This window comes from Camellia sinensis, chromosome 12 (genome assembly GCF_055761805.1).
Source record: "Camellia sinensis isolate YWXY chromosome 12, ASM5576180v1, whole genome shotgun sequence".
NCBI lineage: Eukaryota > Viridiplantae > Streptophyta > Magnoliopsida > Ericales > Theaceae > Camellia > Camellia sinensis.
The window spans coordinates 166,369,053-166,380,538 of record NC_138972.1 but is presented as its reverse complement, the minus strand read 5'-3'; the positions used below and the strand labels follow the sequence as shown (position 1 = coordinate 166,380,538).

Here is an 11,486-nt window from a genome sequence, read left to right as displayed (position 1 = left end):
TCTTGGAGTGTGGGAGGTCTATGAAATGATACAGGTTCGTTTACATTTGTATGCTGTGGAGGGACCACTGGAGTTATGAATTGTGCTTTATTTACTTGAGTCTCCTCCCCAACCCTTCTTGTTGTCGTCGTTGTTGTTGTCGTCATTGGATCCGTTTGCCCTAGTTCTTCCTGCCATTTTCTGTATGAAGGATATTGTGGTTACACCCTCTGTTTATTTATTTATTTATTTATTATTATTGGTATTGTTATTGTTATTGTTATCGTTATTTATTTATTGATAAAATGCATATAAAACAGTCCTAGTTGAATACAGAAAAAGTACTAGGATTTCATTAATAATAATAAATCATAAAAAGAAAAACAAAAACAAAAACAAGAAAAATTCATTCTAACCCTTCCTATCTCGTTGTGGTACTTTTGCCAACAATCGTAAGTTAGAAACTAGGACTATTACAATTAAGTGCTACAAAATTTGTTGTTGTCCTAGCTTCCACACTTGCCATTTCCTATCCAAGCAAATGGACACAACGTTGACGCACTGTCTCCTCCAACTCCCATGCTTCATCGGGTAGGCCATAACACTCCCAGCGGACAAGGACCATCCACACCCCATTCTGACCCACCATTCGTCTAATCACGCAGGTAGGGATCTCGTGATATGTGGAAGCTCTATAAAAATTTACCAATGGGTCTAGGGTTCGGACAACATGACCGAAAGGAGGTCGGGTACTCCGGATATCCTGGAGTAGAAACGCATCACCCTTGTTGGCGACGTATTGCGGTGGTAAGTTCCATACTCGATAGAAATTTTTGTCCAGATATTCTCTTATTTGAACAGGCCCGATAAACATGTCTCTCCTAGGCGAGCTCCTCCAATAGCACGGCCTAGTTGGGGTAACCCTCACAAATACTGCCTTTCCATATGGCAGGACAGGTGGCACAATCATGTGTCTCAAAGCCGCCTCAGGGCCGTCCTCTATCGAGGATTCTGGATCAGACTCTTCCATTTCTTGATCAAAGTCAGGTTCACCCTCAGCTCCCACTCCGAATTCCTCTTCCAAATCCTCTTCTGGCTCTTCCTCTGGATCCTCTTCCCAGTCAATAGGTTCTTCTAACATCTCGGGTTCTTCCTCCAACCATCCATTTTGATTTTCGTTTGCCATCTACAAAAATCAAAATTCTACTTAGTAACTAAAAATGATTACTATAACCATTAATAAGTTATTTAACAAGCAGGCTTACGGTCCCTCTAGGTCACAAGGGTTTTTCAACCAAGGCTCTGATACCATGTTGTGACGTCCCAAAATTTAAGGACATCATATTAAGATTTACAACTTAAAATCAATAATGCCACCAATATTACCAACATCCATTAATTAACAACCCGGAAATTGTAAGTTCTTAAATTACAACTTAGTCGTAGTACATAAAATAACACCAATATATAAAAAAATAAAAATAAAAACTAGAAAATAACACCAAATTGATTAAGATTATGTTTGGTTTATGAATTTGAGGACCGATTTGGATAGATTTTATACACATTTTTTTTTTTTCAAATCTTTTTTCAAATTCATGAACCAAATACAATCTGAAAATAATAACTAAAAAAAAACTATACTGTTTCAGTTTTTTTTTTTATTTTATTTTTATACTGCTTCAATTTTTTTTTCTTTTCTTTAGATCAAGTAATGCTTCAGTTTAATAAAAACAAACAAGCAAAATTAAGAAGGAAAGCAAGAGAGAAAGGAAAAATCAATTAAAAGAAAGAAATAACTTTCAAATTATTGAAAGAATCTCACACCATGAAAAATATTAATTAAAATTAACTAAAAAATTATGTAGATCCTATTCGATGATTTTCTACTTTTACACCAAGAATAAGTTGATTTAGGTTCCATTTGTTTTGATACAAAATATTTTTCATATAAATCGATTTTACACAAAAAAATATTTTGTATTTGTTTTTCGACGTTTAGTTCATAATTGAAACGAAAAATTTATATTGCATGAAAAAGTTAGGATACCTATTTGAAAAGTCAAATGCGTTGAAAGAGTTTGATTACATAATTTTTAATGTCAAGAAGTTTTTGAAACTATAATGAAAAACATTTTTACTTATATTTTGTTCACCAAACAATAAAAAATGAATAGAATATTTTTTTTAAAAAGATGTTTTACATCAAAAAAAAAAACTTTAATAAAAATAGTTCGTAGTAGTAATGATAATAATAAAAAGTTATATTAAAATTTTTTATTCTTCAATAATTTTATAAAAAGTTACATTTAAATTTGAAACGTTTTAAATGTATATAAATTGAGTTGATATAAAACTAAAAAAGAAGTATTAAAATTTTTAAAACATTCATAAAAAATTTAAAAAATAGAGTGATACTTTGCCCTATAAATTATATTAGATGCATGAAATGAAACAGAGTGAAACTTTGCCCCAAAAATAGAGCGAAACTAATTTCAAAACAAAATAAACACATAATTTTTTTTTTTTTTTGGGGGTTGTAATTTGTCCAAATATTTTTGTGTTAAAGTTATGCTGCGTACTGTGCATAAAACAAAGAAAAAAAAAGTTATTTGATTTAAAAAAAATTAATCACCTTATTTGATTTGAGACTTTTGAATCCACTTTTAAAAATTTGAATTTTTTATTTTCTATATTTTTTGTGTTTACAATTTTTTTAATATTCTATTTATTTATTTTTAGATACACCTAACATAAATAAACCTAAAAAATATAATATTTGTAAAAAAAATCTTTACAAAATTCATTAAATACCAAAAATATAAAAATTCAATACATTTTTTTAATCTTATGTATTTTTTAAAATATTTTTTTATAAATATTTTACCTTTTTAAGTATATCTAATAAAAAAAAATTACTTAAAATATTAAAAAAACTCACTAAAAATAAAATTGGTCAAAAATTGCAACCAAACCATGAATATTATTTGCAACCATTGGTTCATGCAGGTCATATAAAACCCCAACAATGATTGAGATTTTTTGTTTTTTTTACTCTTCGCAATCATTTTTGAATCTTAATTATTGAAGTAAATTGAAAACGATATATGTATCGAAATATGCATATATCTCCATCAAGGACTTATGAAAAAACATCAAAAAAAAATTGAAAATGATAGTTTCAGAGAGAGAGAGAGAGAGAGAGGAGCTTACTGGATGAAATTGCTTCTCTAGTTCTGTTCGTAGTTAAGTTTCAAATTGTGTAATATATATATATATATATAGAGAGAGAGAGAGAGAGAGAGAGGGAGGATGTTGGTTGGTTGGAGAGGATGTTTGGTTCTATACATGTGACGCCCCAATTTTTTTTTTTTTGGACATCATAATAAGATTTAGGACTTAAAATCAATGTTGCCATCAAACATCACTAATATCCATTAATTAACAACCCAAAAATTTTAAAGTTTTCAAATTACAATTCTAATATAACTTAAAACTTGGTCTCGGTACACAAAAAGAAATTTAAAACAGCCGCGAAAGAAAAGATAGAGAAATATAGGAAATGGTTTGTGGAATTTGGGGACTCTTCAAGCTAACCAAGGCTGAATGTCACCTTGCACGGCCTCGGTGTTTCCTTCGTTTTCTTCGGTACCTGGCATAAAACGCCAGGGTAACGAGAATGCCAATGAGCGACGAGCTCAGTAATATACCACAACCCGAAAATACCCACCCCGATAATAATACTCATAAATAATAAATATCGTATAATAACAAAATAATAAGCAGCATTTAATAAGCATAACAGAAATGCTAATAGTTAAAATAATAACAATAGATAAATAAATAAAAATGACAAATGGAAATAGTGATTTATCATAAGGAAAATGCATGCTTTTCTTTCTAATTTCTCATAGATTCAGTTTATCAGATAAATTTAAGTAACTCCCCGCGGAGCACTATTTTCACTCAACCGCTAAGCAATGGCCACGGGCAATTCTGACTCCCCCTTGGTCAAATATTCAAATGTTACTTACTGTAACTACCAATGATGCCCACGCACCAGGGTTATGTACCCGAGTCGTGACATCACGGTCTGCCCCAAGGGAACGGTCTATGTTGTGACACCCGCACCACCAACCTTATATCGCCTACACCGATAAAAACCGAAATACCTTCTCGTGCCATGTTAGGGTTCGCAACTCACTTGCGCAAGATTCTAAACCAGGCTCACCCCATCACTCGTAAACTTTAATGCATCTATTCAATTTCGTGTTTCTTTACTTCATCGAATTCACATTTTAATGCATGTGTGAGTTTTAGTTTGAGAACCACAGTGACATAAGGTTTATATAGCACAACACGATCACATATGGCAACCAAAATAAATGTGATAGAGTGTCTTAGGAGTCATCGCAAGATTTCTTACGAATTCGCATACTTCTCCTTTCAGCACTGTATGGTTAAACAAAAAAAATATGAAACCCATACCATACGATGTTCGACCATTATAATATTTAAACTGGTGCTAGTTCATCGAGTTAGGAAAATATTTCGAGAAGAACATCAGGGCTAAAAACAATTTTAAAATGGAGAATATTTTTTTTGAAGAAAATTGGTTTTCTGGACAGTGAGTTTCATTCACTTCCAGCACAGATGTTCTGTGTTTGAAAAATAAAAAGGGTCCTCAAACGGTGTCGAAAAGAGGAATGATCAGAAAGGTTTGCTAAATTTTTGAGTTTAGAACATATTTACAGAAGAGTGTGAAGACTGAAAACCAGTCGAAGATGGTTAAATAATTTTTATAAGAAAACTGGACAGATTCTGTCACATTTTGGAAAAATTGGTGTTTCTCTCTCAATACTTAATAAAAAATTATGAAACCAGCGGCGTTTGAAATATAACTTAAAAATATAACTTTTCCAAGTGGTTGTGCAGAAAAATACTATTTGTAGAGAAAATGGGACCTGTTTGAAGTCGCTGCTTCTGCTGTGTTGTAAGTGATGTTTAGGGAAAATATTTGTTTTGGTAAGAAAATGGTGTCCGATGATTTTATAAAAATTTTACACAGTGTATAACATCTTAATATACTTCCAGTATACACAGATTTTTAACATCCATTATTTTCAATTTATTAGAGCCCCCTTTTCACCCGATAAAGTGTGAAACAGTGAGAAGAATCTAAGCTTCAAGTAAAGGGAAGCCATTCTCATCTCATTTTACTCTCTTGCAAGATTATTTCAACAATGGAGAATATTGAACACACAAAAACAGTAACTAAGCCATATATCTATGTTTGTAAGTAGAAATATGAAATTATAACATAATGAAACCCTCATCCTATCAGAGTTTTAAACATGCATGGACTATTTTGCTATATATGACTTAACCATGCTTAGTCTTGCATATATAAATTATATAAATTCAGTTAGAGGTATCTAAGGGAGGATAGAGGTGATGTATTCTTACCTTAGTGAAGTAAAAAAAACCCAAGTGTTAGGCCCTTCTTTCCTTCTCTTCTCTCTTGCTTTCTCTCCCTCTCTTCTCTCTTTGTTTTGCTCTTACAAGTGTGTAATAAGGCTGAATAGTGCTCCTAATATAGGAGTTTGAGGGCCTAATTTGTTATTATTATTATTTTATTTATTATTATTATTATTATTATTATTTTTTTTTTTATTTTTTATTTTTTACTTTATTTCTCCTTTTTGCTTAGGAACTCTCATCTAATGCTTAGATGGTAGCTTACAGACTGTGCCTGCCGTGGCTGCCTTAATCAAGGCTTGGAATGCCATTGCATGCTTACTTCTCTTAGGGAGGTTGAGTGTGGACTTGGGAAAAAAATATGCATGCAAGCCAGGTAACCTAGATAAAAAGAAAAGGAAGTGGCAGTCAGCCACTTTCCTTGCAACTTGATCACATTTTTTTTATAGAATTGAATTGAAATTGGTGTCAATACAATATTAATATGTATATATAATTTATTTATTTGTTTACTTATTTAATATTATTATTTTCAACTGGATGGTTTTCTTCCTACTAAATTCTAACTAGCTTATTTACTATCAATTTAATCCATTTAGTTTTTTTTTTACAACTGTATTTTGATACAGAATTTTAATCACATCAAGATAAATAATTTGTTTAAAAGAATTTAATATTGATATTAATTATGGTCCTATTAATATTATAATTTAATGGTTTAACAATCACTATTGATTGGCTTAATATTATTATTAATAAACTAATTAGTTGTCTAAAAATTTAGGTTCTTACAACCTATCCCCCTTAAGTAATTTCGTCCTCAAAATTTTAACACGTACCTTTATCTTCAAACAACTGAGGGTAATTGGCTCGTATTGCATCCTCTTTTTCCCAAGTAGACTCCTCCACTCCTCGATGCTGCCACAACACTCGCACCAAGTAGATGACCTTGCCTCTTAAGTTCTTTTCTCGTCGGTCCACAATCCTTATGGGTTTTTCCTCAAAGCTTGCATCTTCATTGAGATCAATTTCCCCCCAATTGATAACATGTGAAGGGTGTGGCTCATATTTCCGTAACATCGAGATGTGAAAAACATTGTGCACTGTTGCGAGCTGTGGTGGTAGTGCTAGACGGTATGCTACCTCTCCTACCTTGCTCAGAATTTCAAAGGGTCCCACATAACAAGGTGCCAGCTTTCCTTTCTTTCCGAATCGCGTAATACCTCGACGAGGTCGAACTTTGAGAAAAACATGATTGCCTACCTCAAAGGTTAAGGGCCGCCTCCTTTTATCCGCATAACTCTTTTGGCGACTTTGGGCTGTGATTAGTCGTTGTTTGATCAGTTATATCTTCTCAGTGGTCTCCTGAACCAGGTCGAGTCCTAGCAAGGTTTCTTCCCCTACTTCTGTCCAACAGACTGGTGATCGACAAGGTCGCCCATAAAGTGCTTCATACGGTGCCATTCCAATACTGGCCTGGAAACTATTGTTGTAAGCGAACTCAACGAGAGGTAAGTGTTTCTCCCAACTTCCATTAAAATCCATAACGCAAGCTCGAAGCATATCCTCCAAGGTTTGTATTGTCCTTTCAGACTGTCCATCTGTTTGTGGGTGAAATGCCGTGCTAAAACATAAGTTCGTTCCCATTGCCTTCTGCAAGCTCTGCCAAAATTGGGAAGTGAATCGAGGGTCACGATCAGACCCGATACTCACTGGTACTCCGTGTAATCTGATCATTTCTTTGATGAACAATCTACTGAGTGAGTCTAACGTATCTGATGACCCGACAGGTAAGAATTGGGCTGTCTTAGTTAGTCGATCTACCACTACCCATACGCCGTCATGTCTCTGTGGTGATCGAGGCAAACCCGTCACAAAATCCATGGTTATGTGTTCCCATTTCCACTCTGGGATTGGTAAAGGTTGAAGGGTTCCTGCCGGTCTTTGGTGTTCAGCCTTTACTTGTTGACATGTCAGGCACTAAGACACAAACTTGGCTACATCCTTTTTCATTCCGCCCCACCAATATTGGCGTTTTAAGTCTTGATACATCTTAGTACCTCCTGGATGTACTGCGAATACTGAATAGTGAAATTTCTTAAGTACCTTTTCTCTTAGTGAGTCGTCACTCAGCACGAACACTCGACCTTGATATTTCGAACTCCCATCTGTGTGAATTTCCCAACCAGGCATGGTTTCACTAGATTCCATTCGTGCCTTGATGAATGCCACCTCCTGATCGTACTGTTGTGATTCTAATACATCGCTCAAAATTTTAGGCATAGCAATTTGAGCACCAAGGTAAGCCTTTTCATCTTGGACCTCCATTTGTACCCCAAATTCATTGAGCGTTCCAATCATATTCCATTCTCTAAGGGCTAAACTAGCAACAATCCCTCTATTTTTGCGGCTTAAGGCATCTGCTACAACGTTAGCCTTGCCGGGATGATAAGAAAGGGTAAATTGGTAATCCTCGAGGTACTCCATCCAACGTCTTTGACGCATGTTCAGGTCCTTTTGGGTGAACAGATATTTCAAGCTTTTGTGGTCGGTGAATATCTCAAACTTTTCACCATATAAGTAGTGTGTCCAAATTTTAAGTGCATGAACTATGGCTGCTAACTCAAAGTCATGAGTGGGATAATTCTTCTCATGGTTCTTTAATTGCCTTGATCCATATGCCACCAACTTGCCTTTTTGCATCAACACGCACCCTAAACCTTCTTTGGAAGCATCACAATACACATTGTACCCAACGTCACGCTCTGGTACTATGAGAATAGGGGCACTCGTCAATCTTTTCTTAAGTTCTTGGAATGAATTTTCACTAGACTCGTTCCATTCAAACTTAACTCCTTTTTGAGTCAAGCGTGTCTTTAGTTTGGCCAATCTTGAGAAGTCCTGAATGAATCTTTGATAGTAACCGGCCAACCCTAAGAAACTACGAATCTCGAATGTGTTCTTAGGTTGCTTCCATTCTGTCACTGCCTCTACTTTAGTTGGGTCCACCGATACTCCCTTTTCAGACACCACGTGACCCAAAAACTTTACTTCCTTCATCCAGAATTCACACTTACTAGCTTTAGCATACAATTGGTTCTCCCTCAAGGTTTGAAGTATTATTCTCAAATGTTGTTCATGGTCTCCTTAAGACTGGGAATACACCAAAATATCATCAATGAAAACTACCACAAATTGATCTAAGTAAGGCGTGAATGTTTTGTTCATTAAGCTCATGAACACACCTGGTGCATTGGTTAGGCCGAACGGCATCACTACGAACTCATAGTGGCCGTAACGGGTTCGAAATGCTGTCTTAGGAATATCTTCTTCCCGAATACGCAACTGGTGATACTCAGATCTGAGGTCTATCTTTGAGAAACACTTTGCCCCTCTAAGCTGATTGAAGAGGTCATCAATCCTAGGTATTGGATATCGATTCTTAATGGTGACTCTATTGAGTTGGCGGTAATCAATGCATAACCTAAGCGTCCCATCTTTCTTCTTAGCGAATAAGGCTGGTGCTCCCCATGGGGACGTGCTTGGCCTTATAAATTCCTTGTCCAACAATTCTTGCAACTGTGTCTTTAGCTCTCTCAGTTTAGCTGGTGCCATACGATGTGGTGCCATTGAGATCGGTGATGTGCCAGGTTGTAGTTCGATGGTAAAGTGTACTTCTCGCTTTGGAGGTAGTCCTTGTAATTCCTCCGGAAATACATCAGTATACTCGCGTATCACACGAGGTAACCCTAGTTCCATACGGTCCTTGTCTTCCAGAACTAAGCTAGCTAACCATCTAGCTAGGTGGTCGTGCCACTTTGATTTCCGAAGTGTCGGTGATAGGGAATCTTGTCTATCCCCCTTAAATTGGAATCGCGTTCCGTCCTGAGAGTAAGCAGTCACCGTCTTTTGATAGCAATCAATGGTGGCTCTATGGGCTGATAACCAGTCCATTCCTAAGATAACGTCAAAGTCTAACATTTCCATAACCCGTAGGTCGCAAGTCAAACGCAAACTGGAGACTCCTAGTTCACATGATTTGCATACAAGATCTACTCGAGTTTGACCTCCTAGCGGTGAGGCTACACTCATAGGCATTTCTAATCGTTCAGGTTCTAATCCCAAAGTTGTAACACATTTAGCAGATATGAAAGAGTGTGATGCTCCAGAATGAAACAAGACTTGTTCACACGAGTTCATAAGGATGAGTATACCTTGGATCACTGAAGGATTTCCAGTGTCTTCTCCTTCTTGGAGTGCAAAGACTCTCCCAGGGGCACCCTGATTTGGCACCCAAGGTTTCCTTGCATTGGCATCTCCTGGCTGTTGAGTTCTCGATTGTCCCACATTCCGATTAGTTGGCGGTTGACCTCTTCTGGATTGGGAATTTTGCACAGTTCGTGTTCCCTGGGTTGGAGCGCATTTGTTCCGTTGAACAGCCCCTCCTTGATTGATATAGCCGCCTGACCTTAGAGGGCAGTTGTTCCTGAAGTGACCTTCTTGGCCACACTCATAGCACCTTCTAGTCCTTTCCCCATTACGTTGCTCGGTATTATACCCTTGCTGTTGTTGTGGCCCCCTAGTATAAGGTACCGAAGTGGCAAGGGTCCTATTGTTCCTTGAGGGTCCTCCGCTTCTTTGCTGATTGGCTCTAGACTGCTGACCTTGAGTCTTTGCAGTGTCCATCTTCTCTCTTTCTAGAGCAAGAGCCCTATCTACTACTTGTGCATAAGTAGATAGCTGCACTGCGACCAGCTTGTCTCGGAGTCCCGAGTTGAGTCCCCACTCAAAGCGCCTTACCTTATCTATTTCATTTGCCACTATAGCTTTGGCATGGCGAGAAAGGGCCTCAAACCGATTGGCATACTGTGTCACAATCATGCCCCCTTGTTTCAATTGGAGGAATTCTTGGATCATCTCTTGCCTCACCGAGTTTGGGAAGTACTTTTCCATAAACAATTCCTCGAACTGTCTCCAAGACAGTTCTGCCACTCGACGACTTTCCTTGATCATCGTCCACCAGAAATCGGCCTCCCCCTCGAAGAGAAATGAGGCGAGGGACACTTGGTCTTGCTCATTCTGAATTTCTAGCGTCTCCAATATTTTCTTTACTTGCCTTATCCATGCCTCTGCCGCGTAGGGATTGGGTTCTCCGTAAAATTTCTGGGGCTTGAGTTTTTGAAATTTCGCTATTAGTTCTGCCTTGTTGTTTTCACGCCTGGGTTGGTTTCTTAGTTCATTAGTAATTGCTCGAACGAAATTCATGACGTCACTGTTGGTGTTGTTGTCGTTGTTGTTGTCATTGAATCCATTTCCCCTAGTTCTTCCTGCCATTTTCTGCATGAAGGATATTAATTGTTTATTATCGGCACGATGTAAGTACTTATTTAATTATTTAATTTATGCGAACAAGTATTCACTAAGTTTAACTAGAACTAAAGCTTTTCATTGCAACAAGGATCGGTTACATGACCAAAAATTACATTTATTACCAAACCAAGGGGATTATTTCACCCCATTTCATAACCACTATTAGACTAGGCTTTTACAATGAAATTCCAACAAAATTGTTTATCCGCCTAGTCTACCCTCTTCAGTCTCTCCTCCCCTCAAACAAAAAGCCATGGGTAGTGCTGATGCATTTGCCAGGCATACTCCCAACTCTCATCATACAGCCCGTAGCACTTCCAACGAACTAGCAGCTTGAGCCCTCCCATTCCCGCATGTTGGCCCAAGATCCTTATAGGGACTTCTTCGTAGGTGAGTGGGTCGAAGAAGTCGACCGTCCCATTCGTGGGTACGAGCTTTTCAGCTGGTGGGGCTGCCAGGAAGATGTCTCGTTGGTGGAAGAAATTAGTGTAATTGTTTTCCAGGGCTGGTGGTAGCGGTCCTACCTCATACATGGCCATTGTCAACTCCCGGATAACTTGCACAGGCCCCAGATATTTGTCATCCCCCCTTCGGTGCTTCCACTCGCAAGGTATTAGGGGTTCTAGCTTAACATACGCCTCTAGCCCTATCGGAAATGC

The 11,486-nt window shown here is 37.2% G+C and overlaps 1 protein-coding gene across 1 annotated transcript; it reads right to left on the bottom strand.

Moving 5' to 3' along the window:
- Nucleotides 1-8,604: 8,604 nt before the first annotated feature.
- Nucleotides 8,605-10,791, bottom strand: LOC145804030 (uncharacterized). The gene has a single exon (XM_082897443.1). It carries the CDS (start codon nucleotides 10,789-10,791, stop codon nucleotides 8,605-8,607), a length of 2,187 nt encoding a protein of 728 aa, XP_082753569.1.
- Between the last annotated feature and the right edge of the window lie 695 nt (nucleotides 10,792-11,486).

Excerpts from the sequence above, each read along its gene's own strand:
- LOC145804030 (XM_082897443.1), bottom strand. The coding sequence starts at position 10,791 with ATGGCAGGAAGAACTAGGGGAAATGGATTCAATGACAACAACAACGAC.